Source organism: Chinchilla lanigera, unplaced genomic scaffold (genome assembly GCF_000276665.1).
Source record: "Chinchilla lanigera isolate Chin_1 unplaced genomic scaffold, ChiLan1.0 scaffold00007, whole genome shotgun sequence".
Lineage (NCBI taxonomy): Eukaryota > Metazoa > Chordata > Mammalia > Rodentia > Chinchillidae > Chinchilla > Chinchilla lanigera.
The window spans coordinates 29,311,461-29,329,358 of record NW_004955408.1 but is presented as its reverse complement, the minus strand read 5'-3'; the positions used below and the strand labels follow the sequence as shown (position 1 = coordinate 29,329,358).

The 17,898-nt window shown below is 40.2% G+C and overlaps 1 protein-coding gene across 4 annotated transcripts in view; it reads right to left on the bottom strand.

Annotated features, from left to right (window-relative positions):
- Znf346 (zinc finger protein 346) overlaps positions 1 to 17,086 on the bottom strand; it is a gene marked incomplete at its 3' end in the record, with an annotated part of 34,711 nt that extends 17,625 nt beyond the window's left edge. For 2 of the 4 annotated variants that reach the window (XM_005376407.2, XM_005376408.2), the window contains 4 exon segments: positions 3,888 to 4,032; positions 6,030 to 6,122; positions 6,659 to 6,762; positions 16,844 to 17,085. In XM_005376407.2, the coding sequence (XP_005376464.1) occupies positions 3,888 to 4,032; positions 6,030 to 6,122; positions 6,659 to 6,762; positions 16,844 to 17,018 (517 nt within the window). In that variant the 5' untranslated portion in view covers positions 17,019 to 17,085. 4 annotated transcript variants of the gene reach the window in all.
- Between the last annotated feature and the right edge of the window lie 812 nt (positions 17,087 to 17,898).

The window sequence follows — 17,898 nt, the reverse complement described above, 5'->3', positions numbered from 1 at the left end:
GAGTACTCCAATGAGTGCTGTATTATTTTGTTACATTACAGATAAAAACTGAGGCTCATACTGGTAAAATGACTTGTCCAAGATCATCTAGCTCATGAGGGAACCCAGGTCGTGTGGCCTGAAAGCCCATGATCTCTTTGCTTTGGCAAGCCACCAGGATGTGGTAAGAAGACCTGAAAGCCAGTTTTCACCTTTAGGAAACATCCCTGACTCTGTTCAATGTTCAGTTAATCAGACCCTGGAGAGAGCATGTGTGAGCCTGCTGATACTGACTACAGGCTGTGCACCTTAGAAATCACTCAGTAACAAGTCCAGGTGGCTAGAATGATGTTAACTTAGCAACTACTGCTAGAAAAATGGGCCCAGAATCCTCACCAGTAAGAGGAGGGGTGGGGCTTAGCAGCACTCACATATAGATGATGATTCAGATTCATCCCTATTCTACTTCAGTTGGGATGTTTTGAGGATTTTTAGCAAGCCAGAAGAAAGTCTGCTAATTTTTTCCGCAATACTTCTCCAATATAGGAAAACTCAATTTCTCTGGCTTTTAATTTTGTTTCAATATGTCACTGAAAAAATAAATATAGAATATTTCATGAAAAAATATTCAGTTTGTGGTATTATAAAAAAAGCAAGTTAAGCCGGGCATGGTGGTGCATGCCTATAATCCCAGTACTTGGGAAGCTGAGGGCAGCCTGGGCTACAAAATGAGTTCAAGGTGAGCCTAAACTTCTTTTTTGTTGTTTGTTTGGTACTAGGCAGCCTGAACTTCACAGTGAAACCCTGTCTCAAAAAAACAAAACAAAACAAAACAACAACAACAAAAAACCCCAGCAAGTTAAAAAGCAATTTCTTATTTCAACTTTATAAAACAACAAAAACATATAGGTAATTGCATGAAAAAAAGATCAAAAGCATAGAGACTAAAGAGTGTTTTCCAGTATTTTCCAACTTTCTACAATGAATATAGTGTTTTTTTTAACATGAAAAAAGAGATATTAATGGTCAATGAAAGATAAAGATAGAGCTAAGAAATGTAGGTCAGTGGAAGAGCACCTGCCTAGTATGCACAAGGCCCTGGGTTCAATCCCTAGCACTGAAAAGAGAGAGAAAAACCATTGTTTGAAAGACACCAGAGAAGTATCAGAGGCGAATGGTTAAGAAAAGCTGGAAAAACTGCTTAATGGACAACCTAGACCAGTGTAAGCTATAGAGCCTTGAGAAAAAACCTGAAATACGGAAAGAGAATTGTATAGGGAAGAACACTGCTGATGGTATTTGTAACACTAAGGATGGGGACAATTAAATGTTCATCATGAGAGCAATTGTTAAATGTGGTATAACAGAGTCACCCAAATGCCAACAAAAAAGCTTTTAGTAACATAGGGAAATATAAATGTTACAATAAATGAAAAAATAGAAAAAGAAATTATATGTACAATATGATCTAGTCACTGTTCAAAGATACCAGTACAATCTACTGATATATCATTCTGAAATGTCACCCATATATTAACTGTGCTTCTCTTGGTGGTAGAATCTGGGCAATATTTTACTATCTTCTTTGTATCATTTGCATTGTTTGTTCTAGAATGATTTACAATGAGTGTGTGTCATTTTAATAAAAAATGTTATTTAACATATTCTGTTTATAAGCATATACATAGAGTTCATCCACATACACATAAAACAAATATGTACAAACAGATATACATACATGTATACAACAAGATTACAGGAGAAATAGTATTCTAAAATGGCAACAGTAGTTATCACAGAATGGTAAATTCTGATAATTTTTTCCATTCATCTGTATTTTTCATATTTCCCACAACATGCTTATATTACTTTCATATTAGAAAAATGTTTAATTTCAGGAATAATTATAAATGTGTAATAACATGGAAATACGCTTCAACTAAAAAATTCAATGAAAAGTAAAAGGATACAAATGATTCATGCACTATGCTTACAACTATACAAAAACATACCTTCATATGACAAAAGGCTGAAAATGAATATGAAAAATAATATCTTTAATATGGAAGTTTTAGATGAATCCAAGGTTTTTTTTTTTTTGTCTTCTTTTGTGGGGAAGGGTCTTTTTGAGATGGAGTCTCACTGTGCAGTTCAGGTTGGCCTTGAGCTCACTTTGTAGCCCAGGATGGACTCAAACTTGCAGCAATCCACCTGCCTCAACCTCCCAAGTGCTGGGATTACAGGCATGTGCCACCATGCCCGGCCATAGTATGGAAGTTCTGGGATCAGGCATATTATAGAAGATTTTCTCATTTGTGAAAAGATAGGTTTATAACCTAATTAAAGTTCAGTTCTTAAGCCAGTTTCCCTTAGCCTAGTGTTTAAACATTGTACTATACTGGTATCAACATAAAGCAAAAGCAATCGATATTCATAGAAGTTACTGATGAATCAACCATTGGCAAGGCCAAAGGTATGCTCCAGGTGATGGGTGCCCAATCAGCTATTGTATTTTGTGAGGGAATTCGACTCACTGGCTATCTTTTTTGGTGGGGTGGGGAGGGCAGTAATGGGAATTCAACCCTCGGCTTTCTTAGTGAGCTACACTCTCCAGCCTTTTTGCTGATTTTTGGAGACAGGGTCATGCTAAGACACTAAATTGCCCAGAATCTCTCAGAGTGCTGGGATTATGGGCATGTGTCACAATACCTAGCCTCACTGGCTATCTTACTGGGGACAGCAATAATAGTAGCAGAGGCTGTCATTTATCAATATCTATTATGCCCTATTTTTTTTTTTTCTGGTAACAGGAATCGAACTCATGACCTCACGCTTGCCAGGCAGGTGCTGTGCCACTAAGCTAAATCCCTGGCCCTATGCCTTATTTTTTAATGTACATTATTTTATCCTCATAATCTATGAAGGAAACAGCATTAACATTTTGTAAGTGAGGAAACTCAAACACAAAGAAGTCATACAAATGGTAAATAGCAGTGCCAGAATTCAAACTTGGGCTTGCATGTCTTCGAAGTCTGTATTTTATTGTTTAATACTGTGAATAACTAGAATTGGATATGATAAGAGAGTGTAATTATGAGTGATTTTCCACCCTACCTTCAAAGCCTTCTAAAATATTCTTATTTTCACAATACAATAAAACAAAAAGGATACTAAGTACCATAAGTAGTACAGTCTACTTCTTGGTCCAAAGTGGAGAAGCAAAAATTATCAAGAAAATGAAATAAAGATCAAAGAACTCCCATTCTTAACTAATTATTTAGCAGAGGTTAAAACCTCACCAAGTCAGGAGTGAGGGCAAGACCCAGTGCTGACAAGATAAAGGAGACTATGTTTTAGAAGTCACTGCCCTGGGATTGAATCCATGGCAGCTGCAAACAGCTTTGTGGGCAGTAGTGTCAGCACTGAAGTATTCTGCTTTGAAAGGCATGTCCCTGTCTTGAGGGAATGGGCAGCTTTTGAGGATTAAAGTGAGCAGTGCATAACCTGAGCACATGGAAAAGGACAAGGATTTAGCTTTTAACTGAGAACATATAAGCAGGTGGATAGTTCAGGGAAAAATCTAAGTGGGAGAGGTAGTGGACAGAACATTCTCACTGTGCGCATTCTCACTTTGGCACTTATAAATTGTAATTATTGGTCAGGAGAAAAGCTCAGGTTAAGAAGCTTCTGCGAAAAACTGATAGAACCAATAAAAGGGAGGTTAGGTGAGCACAACTCTGAGGCTGCATTCCAATGAAGCAGATCTACTTTGACATTTTTAAGGGGTCTCAAAAGCAGTCCAACCTCTCCAAGTCTGTGGCCCCAACAGGCATTTCTGGGAGTACCCGTCAATCATGCCCAGAGGACAGGAGGGGTCCCAACAAAGCACTACTCAGGAAAACCAGTACCTTCCACCTTAGTGGATTGCTGCTTCAGCTTTAAGTTCTTTGCGTGGGTCTTCCCCAGGTAATGCGACTGGGCCACAACAGGGGAGGAAAAGGTCATGTTACAGATGGGGCAGCACTGGTTCTTGTCTTTGCTTCTGCTGCTCTTCTGGTTAGGAGAAAGAACACAGGTCTGATCATGCCACTGCTCATCCAGAAAATCTTCGATGGTTTCCCACTGCCCATAGGATACTGGGCATTTAAGACCCCCTTCATATATTAACTCCCAACCTACCTTTCTGGGTTTTTCTCCAGCTACTTTGTCCCAGGCTCTACTCAACATTCCCCACTGTAGTTTTCTGTTGCTTCCCTGCTTTATTTGGGCTATTCTTGTTGTCTAGAATATTCTTTTTCCCTTTCCTGCCTTGCATTATGTCTGCTTGGCTTTCAAGGTCCAGTTTAAATATTAGCTCTTCATCTGGGAGATTTTTACCCAAAAAGTCATTTGGCAAACAATTATCAAGCCCCTTTGCATATTCATTCCAGGAAAAATTAATGTTGCTTTTCCTCTGTAGTCCCAGAGCACTAAATAGATCGTAACTATACTTCTGGCTAATACCCTAAACCAGTGGTGGCAAGCGAATGGCATGTGTGCCACAGCAGGCTGTTTCATTCAAAGTTCCAAAAGGTTCACCAGCGCTGCCCTAAATTGACAGTGTCATAGCTCAGGAACCTTTTCTGAGAACTCAGGTGCAACATTTGGACATGGCCTGTTTGACTCCTCTTTGTTTCCTAGCTTCATACTTTGCTGGAGTCTGGCACACAGTAGATGCCCAAGGTTCTCTGAATAGGATCATCATTGGGTTTTATTTTCTGATTATGGTTAGGACAGAAAATGTATTTTAAGCCTATGTTGAGATCTGCCAGTTTCTCTGAGAAAATGATACCTGAACAGGGTATTCACTCACAGGTTTTCTCACCCTTGGTACTACTGACACTTAGGGCTCAGTAATTCTTTGTTGATGATGGGTGCTGTGATCTCATCTGACCTACTCAGTCACCCTGCCAGGAGTTGAAGGAACTACAGTACAAAGAGAGAAAGTGACTTGCCCAAGGTCACAGAGTTGATCTTGCTTGCCTGAATTCTAAATAGTAAGAAAGGCAAACTGGGGATGAGTCCAATGAACTCCAAGAAGGATAAACAAGGCCTGTCCTAACGATTGGCTCCTATAACAGAAGGCAGCTGAGTAAACTCTTAATTTATTAAGTATCTACTAGGAACTGGAATTTTGCCTCACAATATCTTTTTTGTTTTTCTTTTTTTTTCTAAGACAGGGTCTTCCTATGTAGTTCAGGTTGGCCTTGAACTCAGTATGTAGGCCAAGCTGGTCTTAACCTTGTGATGATGCTTCTGCCTCAGCCTCCCAAGTGTTGGGATTATAGATGTGCACTGCCATGCTCAGCTGAGAGTATTTTAAGAGGCAGGAGTTATCTCCACTTTATGAGTGAAGTTCAGAGAGGCTAAGTAACTTGCCCAAAGTCATTCACTTAGTAAGTTGCAGTTAACTTACTAAAAGTAAGAGCCTGCTTACTTCTTATCCCATTATGTGCACAGCCTCCCGCAGAACAAAAATGAACAAAAATGATGGTACTCCAGAGGGACTCGGGGTTGTTTCAGCATAATCCTCACAGTAATTCTGAGCCAAAAAATAAATGCAATTACTTCTCGATCAAAGCAGGCACTGGTTTTACTAATTTACTTGAAACATTCAAGTGCTGAACTCAGTTCTTTTCTATGGCTCTCAATAAAGTATGCAGTCTGGCTTCCTTCCACTTTCTCCTGGGCAGCTTCTTGTCCTGATCCACCAAACCACTGGGTGGTAATATATAAAAATAGTTCCATTTACTAAGTCTCTACTATGTGCCAGTTTCTATGTTGGATGCTTTTTATAAAACTTTTCTTGTTTTAGCTAGGAAAAATTCTGAAAGGATGTTATCCTCATTTTTATAGAGGAGGAAATCATGGCTCAGAGAAGTAATGAGACCTGGCCAAAATATACAACAGGACTGGTATTTGCAGCCAAGTCAGTGTAACTGTTTCACCACACCAACCTGCTTGCTGGCTTCATCAGGAAGTGAGCGGTCTCAACGTGGCAGCTGTATTACCTGATCTGAGTCTAGCCTCTTCGTTTCCCCCTTTAATGTCTCCAGTCCATGGATTGCTAGGTATCTCTTCACTTTGTTGGCATGTTTTTTGCTCTGGAAGAACCCAGGAAAAAGATCAAAGATAGCCAAATGCCATTTCACATTGAAGGCACTCAAAAACATTAGCTTTTTGTCCAATTTGTCCTCTCAGAAAGTTTTAAGGAGAAGGTGGGGGGAGAATGTTTATTGAGTTCCTACACTGTGCAAGCCACTTTATATGCTATTAAATTAAATCTTCACAACAATCTATGAGAAAATTGTTACACGAAGAAACTGAAGCTGAAAATGGTGAAGTTTCTTGGCCAAGATGAGTAGCAGAGTTGTGATTCAAATTTAGGTTAATTTAAAGCAATGCCTCTTACTTTCTACTGTATCAAGCTGCAAAGGAAGATACCCATATAAGGGTTCTGATTCGGATATGGAAGGTGAGACTCAGGGAAATCAAGTCAGCCTTTAAATACAAGCTGATAAGCAGGAAGGCAGTATCTAGTGGCAAAGAAAGAATTACCCTTCACCATGTAAGCCAGGGAGAAGAGAGGGCTTGGCACTAGGCTGGAAAAATAAAGCACTTTTAAAGTACAATGGCTTACCTGGTAATGTGCCAGCTTCTGGGACTCAGAAATCAGCAAGGCACAGCAAACCTTACACTGGGTGTCGGTGAAGAGACACTGATTCTTCTGGATCATGTGCTCCACTACAGAGAAGAAAAAAAATGAGTTAATAAACAGTACCTCAACAGCACTGCCTTTTTTTTTTTTAAAGAGTAAAAGAAGGATAACATAGTAATAGGGGGGGCTTACCGAATTACAAAGTGGTAGGAAATTATCAGTGGTTATTGTTTTACATATTGTTGTCTACAAGACAGTTTCTCAGGAAAACAAATAGACAAATAATAGTGAGTTACAGACGAAAGAGGTAGGAGATTATCAAAAGTTATTGTACTATACTTTGGTATCCTCAAAGTGGCTTCTAAAGAAAATAAATAGAGCTATACATGAGTGACCAATTGAATATTCATTAACTATTCTCAATGGTTTCAACAGTACTGCCTTTGAACCCTGTCTCAAACATTTGTACTGAGTAATGAAATGCATACCAGTACATACAAGAGGTTACCTGCATCTCCTACTGCATCTATGACTGCTAAGGTCCAACACCACCTGTATTGTTACTTATTTTATTATTTTATTTTATTATTTTATGCATGCCAACTTTCTTTATTTACTGTCTTGGTTACTTTTCTTTCGCTGCTGAGACAAAATACCTGATGCCCAAAATTAAGGAAGGAAAGGTTTATTTAGTTATAGTTTGTGGAGGTTTCAGTCCATCCTTGGCTAGCTCCAAGGCAGAGTGGCACATGGCAGAGGGCAACAGTTTACGGCAGTGGAAGATACAAGAGCAACAAGAGCAAAAAGGGAGGAGCAGTGGCAAACAGCCTCTTTCCCTCCTTTACATTGTTTGCAAACTATCTGCCCCAAGGCGGGTATAGCATTCACACCCATGAATTAATCATAAACTCTAGAAGTCTGCCCCAAGACTTCAGAAGGCTTTGCAGGGGGACATCCAGACTTCTTTTATAGAGAGATCTTTAGCTCAGTGGTAGAATGCTTGCCTAGCATACATGAGGCCCTGGGTTCAATTCCCAGTACCACACATAGAAGGATGGCAAATCTTTAGATCATAGACTTATGTAGATACTAATAAAAATAAATACAATAAAAATGAAAAAAATTCTAGCCACATATTAGTACCAGACGATTGGTGCATTCCCTAAGAAGGGTAAGAAGTCACATATGGCAGTGTGCACTGGTAGTCCCCGTTACTTGGGAGGCTGAGGCAAGAGGAGCCCAAGAGCCCAGGAGCTCAGCCTGAGCAACATACCAAGACCCCATCTCAAAAAAAAAAAAAAAAAGAAGATGACTAAGGGAGTAGCAACTGTGAAGAAAGGGGTTTTTTGTTTTGTTTTTTGGAGACAGCATCTTGCTATGTAGTTTAAGATGGCTGTGAACTCACCAGGTTGTCTAAATTGGCCTCAAACTCACACCGACCCTCCTGCCTCAGCCTTTCCAGTGCTAGGATTATAGGCATGTGCCACCATGCCCAGCTGAAGAGGTTTTAAAATATGGTAGTATGGGTGGGGCATGGTTGTACATGCCTGTAATCCCAGCACTCAGGAGGCTGAGGCAGGAGGATTGTTGCGAATTTGAGACCAGCCTGGGCTACAAAGTGAGCTCAAGGCCAGCTTGAACTGCAGAGTGAGACCCTGTCTCAAAAAGACAAAAAATAAAAAAATAAAATAAAACATGTATGTGAGACTTTTCCCCCAGGTAGAATCAGATGACTGAAAGACTTGGAAAGAGAACAATTTTCTTGTTCCTGCTTTTAATTTATTATTGTTATTATTCTTATTAGCTGGCCTTGAACTCATGATCTTTCTGCCTCAGTCTCCCAAGCAGCTGGGACTATAGGCACATACCACCATGTCTGGCTTCTTGTTGTTCTAGATCTGACTGTGAAGTATCTAAAATTGCCCAATATGTTACACTAGCTCTACACTGTAGGAAACATAGTATTAGCCTATGCTTAACTGTTGGGCCTGGATAACAAAGCTTTGCCTTTCTAAGGTAGGAATTTTGGGACCTTCCAAATTTTGAAGTTTAGCGGGGGAAGTAAAGTTGAATATAAAACAAAACGAATAGAGGGGTGGGAATTCTGGCTAAAAGGTAAAGAAATTCTCTACCCAAAAGCAACTATGTAACTGCACAGAACAACCATTTCAGCACTTTAGAAATTGATAAAAGGTGCTCAACAATCTGAGAAGCAATTATGCTTACAAAACAACTTTGGTAAGAATGAAGATCTGGTTTTCTTACGTGAAGCTATTCTCCATTCCTCTCACACTCAGCTGGTGCAATCTACCAGGAAGGGACAGGCTGAGAACCACTATCTTCCTCATGGAGCAGGGATTTTACTATTCCACTTTGAGTGACAGATAAGGCCCATTCTCAGCAATACTGTTGGTAGAAGTGATGATCTCAAAGACAGGTAAGCAGGAAGAGGCAAAAGTTCTGCTAGCGTAAAGCTGTGGTTATAGGTGAGGTAAGCATGTCCCTGGGTAAGACTGTGTGGAGCAAGGGAGATCCAAGAGGCTCAAAGTTAGCCCAATATTTCTGGCCTATGCTGAGGCGAATACACTTGAATGCAAAAGGACCCAGTGGTAAGTAAAAAGCCAGGACCTTAAAATGGCCTCAACTTTGACTATACTTCCCTATCAACATACACATTCAATGGTAGATTATAAAGGCCTTGTTGGACGCCAGGGATATAGCTTAGTGACACAATGCCTGCCTGGCAGGTGCAAGGTCATGAGTTCAATTCTCACCCCGCTGCCCAATACAGGCCTTGTTGGACATACTGGTGCATGCCTCTAATTCCAGCACTTGAGAGGGTGAGGCAAAAATGATTCAAAGTTTAAGGCCTGGGCTATACAGTAAGACCCTGTGCCTTAAAAAAAAAAATAAATAAATTACTGGCTGACCAGTATGTAATACAGACACATGAAGAAAAAATGATTGGGATTTCTTTTCTTTTTTTTTTTTTTTGTCTTTTTGAGACAGGGTTTCATTATGTAGTCCAGGTTGGCCTTGAACTCATTTTTAGCCCAAGCTGGCCTCAAACTTGCAGCGATCCTTCTGCCTCAGCTTGCCTCAGGGTGCTAGGGTGTGTGCTACCATGCCCAGCAAGAAATGACTACAAAAGAAACAAACAACAATATTTGCTTTTGAAGTCTTCAGCCACCATGTAAATAGTCTAACTACTTTGAGGCCACCAGGGTGTGAGAAACCTCAACTAGTCCATGAATAAAGATAATATGGACAGGCCCTGACACCCCATGGTAAGAGACTTTTGGTCATCTCCCAGAAGCTCCCTTCAGCCACAGTTTTAGTTTTACTCACCATCTGATTATAACTGCCTGAGAAATCTTGAGCCAGAACTATCCAGCCAAGCCTGCCACAAATTCCTGGCCCACAAAAATCAAGAGAGTTCTATGAGTGCGGGAAGCTAAGGCCAACAAAAGAAGAAAACAGAACTTACGTAAATATCAGAATTCTGGGAAAGTAGCCTGACTGCAAGTAACTGTTGCTCTGATATCCCCATACAACTCCAACTCAGCACATTGGAAAGGTGTGATACAGGCATTTAGAAAATCACTAGAGGCAGAAGGATTGGTACTAGGTTGGGGCTCTCCAGGAACAAATGCAGAAATGTTCCAGTAGGCTAATAATAAATCCCTGAGGTCTCCTTTTCAGCTTTGCTGGAGGAAGCTTTCACTATCAACTAAACCAATCCCTCAACCTATGAAGCTAAAGAATAGACATTAGAATACTGATATAGAAAGATCTCATAATTCCACGACTTTTCTTTTTCTTTTTGTTTGAACCCACAATCTTGCGCATGCCAGGCAAGCACTCTACCAGTCCTTTTTATTTTGAAACAGGGTCTAAATTGCTAAGGCGGGCCCCAAATTTACAATCCCTCTGCCTGAACCTCCCGAGTAGCTGGGATTACAGGCATGTTCCACTGTACCCAGGGTTATGACCTTTCTTGACAATAACAGCTAAGAAATACAGGAGGATGGTCTTTAATACATGTCTGGCTTCCAAATCTTACAAGAAGTTATGACTTGTAGGATTTAATTTGTATTTATGGTATAGTTAAATTACAAGGTATATGGCGTAAAGGGCTAGAGACGAAATTTAGAGTATGAATCATAGGGCTGATTTTCACCAGGGTCAATGAAATACAGACAGAGAACTAGTATGGAAAGCAAGATAACTCACAAACCAGGAGAATGGAGTGTAGCTCAGCGGTACTGCACAGTTAGAATGCACAAGGCCTTAGTTTCAATTTCTAGCACCCCCACTCAGAAGAGAGATAATTCATCAGTTTAATTAATTTAGGGGAAGTTATATCTGGGGAGCAAAATACACAAAATTATTACAGTATTTTAATCCAAGTTATAACTGCCCTTGGGCAACTTATGGTATCTCAAGTTGTCTTAGTTTGTCTTAGCTTTTTATGTCCAGGAAGACTGCTTCCAGAATGACTAAACCACCTCCTACACTCCAACTAGTAGTATACACTGCTTGCTATACCTATGGCCTTAAGACTTGACTCTGTCTCAAAACATAAATAAATTTAAAAAGGACTGGGGATATAGCTCAGTGGTAGAGTGCTTGCCTAGCATACTTAAAGCCCTGGGTTCCATCCCCCATTGCATTTGTAATGCAAAACAAAACAAAATCAAATCTATAATCCAACATAGGTTAAAGAAGGCCTAAATCTGCATTTGATTTTTTTTTTTGTCTTTTTGAGACAGGGTCTTGCTATGCAGTTCAGGCTGGCCTTGAGCTCACGTTGTAGCCCAGGCTGGTCTTCCTCTGCCTCAGCCTCCCGAGTGCTGGGATTACAGGCGTGCGCCACCATGCCTGGCTAAGTCTGCATTTGAATTCAAAAACAGTAAGTTTGTTTTCCATATTTTAGTACCATGTGGCCATTTTATATTAACTTTCATATTGTTTTCATTTTACTTTGCCATTGTAAACATATGGGCAGGGGGAAGCATTTCTCAAAGGTAGTTTTTAGCATCTGGGTTTTAATACTGGTTTTAAATTTGCAAGGTGAGTTGCAGAAATTAAACACTAGGAGGTACCCACTTATCTTAACAGTGGAAATATTGATATCATTATTGGGGTGGGTTTTTTTTATAAGTCTGCATAGAAAAATTTCCCAAACAAGAAAAGACTGTTTTGATTATATGTATGTAGGCTATCTTTACAGAATGAAAGATTGTTTAAAAATGTCATTTTCATGGCCAGGGATATAGCTCAGTGGCACAAGCACATGCCTGGAAATTTTAAGGTCCTGAGTTCGATTCCTGGCACCAGAAAAAAAAAAGTCATTTTCAGAGGAATGCATGTAGCTACAATTGTGAATACCTTATAAACATTTAACTAAGGACTGGGGGTGCAGCTCAGTGCAAAGTCCCTGATTCAATCCTTAGTATGGTACTGGGAGAGAGAGAAAAAAAGATGGTCTCTAATTTCGGAATGAAAGAGAGAACTTCCATGAGAAATATAATAAAATGTCATGCTGCAGAGTACACTATAAAAAGGAACAAAGAGAAAAAAGATTACAGGATAATGAACAGAGCTTCAGATATTATGGGAAAATATGCAGTATACTAACATGTGTAAAGAGGATTCTAGGAGAGCAGAGTATAAAAAGTTTTTTAAAAATTTGAAAACTTGCCATATTTGATGAAAAAAAAATCTATACATCCAAAAATCTAAAGGAGCTAGGTGTGGTGGTACACACCTGTAATCCCAGCCCTTGGGAAACTGAGGCAGGACAATCACTGCAAGTGCAAGGCCAGCCTGGGATCCAGAGAGTTCAAGGCCAACATGAACATTATAGTGAGGCCCCATTTCAAAACTCTACCCCCTCAAGGAGAAATACACTCTAACAAGAAAGTAAATATACAACTCAGTAACATAGTTGTTCATTATTATTACTGATTAGTATATTATAATTATAGGTGATATGTATGTATGTATGATTTATTTATTTATTTAGGGTAGCTCCGATGACTGAGCTATGTCCCCAGCCCTTTTTTAAAATTCTAAAGAGAGTCCTCTTAAATCACTAAGTTGCCCAGGCTGGGCTTGAGCTTCCGATCCTCCTGCCTGTCTCCCAGTGTTCTGGCATTATAGTGTGCTTTTTATTAAGACAGACATGCAATATGTTTGTTTATACCAGTATTATCACAAACATGAGAATAAAGCATTGCACAATGTTACAATGGCTGTAATACTATGTGACAGGAATTCTTTTTTTTTTATTTGTCTTTTTGAAACAGGGTCTCACTATGCAGTTCAGGCTGGCTTTAAGCTCACTCTGTAGCCCAGTTTGGCCTTTGAACTCACAACGATCCTCCTGCCTCAGCCTCCCGAGTGCTGTGTGACAAGAATTTTTTAGCTCCTCTCTTATGGGATCACTGTTGTACACCTACTCTGTAACTGATGATATTGTTTTAATTTTGAGACAGGGTCTCACTACATTGGTAAATTGCCCAAGCTGGGCTTGCACTTACTATCCTCTTGCCTCAGCTTCCCAGAGTGCAGGAATTACACATATGCACTTCCACACCCAACCTAATGTGATATTTTAACATATGGATATGGCATGGACTGATGAAACTCAACCTCCCTTTCTCCCACTCTCCTTCCCAACCCCTACCTCTATTTTACATTCAGGTTGACTTTTTTCTTAGCTTCCACACATGAGAACATGCTGTGTTTGTCTTTTTGTGTTAGTCTTATTTCATTTAACATGTCCTCCAGTTTATCCACTTTGCTAAAAATGACAGAATTTCATACTTTATGGGAGAATAATATTCCATTGTATATATAGGCCACAGTATTTTTATCAATTCATTGGTTGATTGGCATCTAGACTGATTCTGTATCTTGGCTATTTTGAATAGTGTTGCAGTAAACAGAGGCATACAAGTATTTGGTGTGATTTTATTTTCCTTATATACCCAGCAGTGGAACAGGCGGATGATATGGCAGATTTCTTTTTAGTTTTTGAAGAACCTGTTCTCCATAATGACTATACTAATTTACATCCTTACTAGCAGTGTATGAAAGTTCCTTTTTGTCTATATCCTCACCAGCACTTGTTATTTTTTGGTAACAGCTATTCTAAGTGGAGTGAAATGATATATTACTGTAGTTTTGATTTGTATTTCCCTAATGGCTAATGGCACTGAGCATTTTTTTCATATAATTGTTGGCCATTTGTAATTCTTGAGAAATGCCTGTTCAGATCATTTGCCTATTTTTGTATTTGTTTAATTGGTTTTTTTTTTTTTTGGTATAATTTTTTGAGTTCTTTATATATTCTGTATATTAATTATTAAATAAATACTTGGCAAGTATTTTCATTCACTCTGTAAGTTGTCTCTTCATTATATTATCTCTTTCTTTTGCTATTCAGAAGCTTTTTAGGTTGATGTAGTCCCATTTGTCTGTTTTTGCTTTTGTCTGCTATGCTTTTGGAGTTCTATACAAAAAAAAACCACTGCCTGTATCAGTTAAATAAAACTTTTGTACTTCAATAAGAATTGCTTAGAAAATGAAAAGACAAGTCATAGGTAGGAAATATTTGGAAATCCTACCTCTAATAAAACACTTGTACCCAGAATATACAAGAAACTCTTTCAAGTCAATAGTAAGAATCCAGTTACAAAATGGGGGAGAGACATGAATAGTATTTCACCAGGAAAGAGATACAAGTAGGCCATAAGCACATGAAATAGTGCCTAAAAGTCATTAGTGTTTAGGAAACCACGATGAGGTATTACTAAAATGCCCTCTGGAATGGCTAACATTTAAAAAAAAAACAGTAACATACTGGGGAGGAGATAAACTGAAATCCTCATAAATAGACGGAAGAAATGTGAACTGGTGATGCCATTTTGTCGTTCCTCAAAAATGTTAAAGTGGAAATTCCAGCTTTTCTGTAGGCTAAGGCAGAAAGATTGCAAGTTCAAGGCCAGCCTGCGCAACTTAGCAAGATCCTATCTCAAAACTAGAAAAAATTAAAAAGTGCTCAGTGGTAAAGCACATACCTAACTAACATGCATGAAGCTCTAGGTTCAATACCTAGTACCTCCCCACAAAAAAGTAAAGATGGAGTTATTACAGGGTGTAGCAATTCCCCTCTAGGGATATACTCAAGAGAAAGCAATGTCCACACAAAAACTTCAGCACAAATATTCACAGCTGCATTATTCACAATTCTCAATAATTCACAATTCACAATAATTCACAATTATTCCAAATGTCCACAACTAATGAGTGGATAAACAAAGTCAATCCACAGTGGAATTCTACTTAGCAACAAAAAGAAAGTACTAATACACACAATGACCTGGTGAGCCTCAAAAACATGCTAAGAGAAGCCAAACTTAAAATCCTACATATTGTATGATTCTACTTGTATGAAATGTTCACATAGATTCATGGGGTCAGAAAACAGATCAGTGATCATCCAGGACAGGACATAGGAGCGGGGATTTAATATGAAGAAGCATAAAAGAAGTAAGTGGGGTGATGGACATGTCCCACAACTTGACTGTACTTATGGCTATACATCTCCATATTTTTATTAAAAAACATTGTATTAAAGGTATGCTTACAACAGTTGAAAATATATATATATATATACATATATTAGTTTAATGAAAGTGCTGTGAGAGAAAAGTGAGTAGAACTTAAGGGTTGTTAGGTATCTACCTCTTTCTCATTTAAGCATGGGAAAAGAGAATAGGGAAATGATCTAGGTCATAGTAGTGACACCACATATTGCTATACACAGAGACATTATTTTTTAGAGCACAGCTACTGTGTTCTCTACTTCAAGGTCCATAGCATGCCTTCCCTGTACACCAAGGTCACTTAATTTTTGTGTTCCCCAATTCTTTGGCATTCTTATGCACTCCATCATTATATTGGAACATTATACATTTTGATGTCTGCAAGCCCCTCCAGCCAAGAACTGTATATTCCTTATCTCTAGTTTTGATGTCCAGTCAGTTGAGGGAAAAGAACAGGGATCAATAAATGTCTGTCAAATTAATACAATGAAAATTGAGAGAGGAAGACAACTTTGTCCCAATTATGTTTAAAGAAAGATAGGAGTTCAGAAATAGTACACACATTATTTAGGAGTCAGGTTAGACTGTCAGATTGGAGAAGTAGACACACAAATTTAAACATCTCTTCCTGGAATGTGGTCAAAAGTCAATTTTATACAGGGTAGCTTATAAACACATTAAACTTTCCAAAATTAGTCTGCTCAGCAAGCAATCAAGCCATTAAAGAAATCTGATTTCCCTGTAAATACCTGACAGGATTAGCACAGAAGCCCTCATACAATTCCTCTATATTCTAGGTTAGTGTTACTAGCGCGAAAGGAAAGGACTGTTGAAGGGGGTCACACAAGCAGGTGACCCAGATCTTCCCATTCTTTTTTTAAAATTTTCATCTTACCCAGTCTCAGATCAAACACGCTTCCGCAGAGAAATGACCCAGCGTAGCTTTGGGTACAGTTCACCATTAAGTGTGAGATACAAAAAAAAAATAAATAAATAAAAAATAAAACTAAAAAAGCATATCCAGGTCACCTTCTCAGGTTCCTGGTCATCATTTTAGATTAAGATCCCGGCAAGAGGCCAGATACCTAGAAATAGCAGTAAGCCAGGGAACAATCACCAAAGCCAGGAGGAACAAGAGAGTGCTTTCCAGATCCTCCCATTAGCGTAGGGTCCGAGAGAAAAAGATCAAGAAACAATGGAGGTGGGGAATTCTGGAGGAGCCGATGCGAGTCAGGGAGAAATGGTACTTGGCTTGGCCGCAGGTACGGCAAGGAAGGTTCTGTAGGTCTTTGCCAGGGTAGCCCTCGAGAGAGGGGAAATAACCCAGGTCCCGAACGAGGCAGGCCTGGAGCCTTCTTGCGCTGGAGTCGTGCTGGGGCTAAGTACGGGGGTCCGGCCGGGCGTAACGCAAGGAGGCGGGCCGGGCGCCACGGGGTGTGACCAGAGCCCCGAGGGGCAGGGCCGAGGTCCCTCCCCCCGCGCCACTGCCCTCAAGCAGAGCCGCCTTCAGTGTCCCCGACTCACCGATTGAGCTTCTATGTCCCCGACTCACCTTCCTCCCTCCCCACTGGCTGAGTACTGGACACTGCTTCCCACAGGCGGCGCGCCCTCTCGCGGTCGAAGCGGACCCCGTCCGGTTCCCCGCCCTCCCGCTCTCCCGAGCCTTTGTATGGCCCGGCCCTTCCGCCATCCGCAGCATCCACAGCGCCCAACGCAGGATACTCCATCTTTCCCGCAAGCCCACGTCGGTGGAAAGCTGCTCCTGCGCCTTGGTATCGCGAGATGTTGAGGGGCAAGGGCGGGGCGGGGTGGTGGTGCGGGGGCGGGGATTTGGCCTGGCCAACAGATCTCGCGATATTTGGGCTCTGCGGGCAGTTTTGTGGTTCTGGGCCTGAGGTTTGTTTTCCTTTGTTGCCTCTGGGACATTCGTGCCGTGTGCAGTGTGTTCGAAACCTGTAGTCGTTGCCGCAGTAAGGACTCCTCTCTTCAGGCCAGGCAGGTGCGATTCTTGGTTCAGGGTTCTCACCTTGCTCACTGTCAGCCACTGAGACGCTTTACTAGTATGCAGACTAAGGCCCAGATCCTAGAAAGGGCTGAGTCAAAAGTTCGTTATACTAAACGGTAGAGCCAGGATTCCATCATCATGTTGCAGTTACTGCAAGCAAATCCCAAACCACCGTGAACGCGTCCGATTTCGTCAATTACTGCTAATAATAAGTACCATTTATTGCACTTGGGAGGCTGAGGCAGGAGGATCGTGCGAGTTCCAGACCAGTCTGCCGTAAAAAGTGAGCTCAAGGCCAGCCTGAACTGCATAGCGAGACCTTGTTTCAAAAAGACAAAAAAAAAAAAAAAAAAAAAGAAAAGAAAAGAAAAAAGAAAAAAAAAGTACCATTTGTTGAATTCCAAGTGCCAACCCCTAGCTCAGACCGTCTCTTAAACCTTAGATCTATATATCGTTACCCGTGCGACCCTTCTACTTGGATAGTTTAACAGGCTTCTCCAACGTTAAATGTCAAACACAAAATTTTATTTTGTAACTCCAGACCTGCTCCTACCCCAGTCTGTTGAAGTCACTGTCTCTTGCCAAGTTATTTATCATAGTAG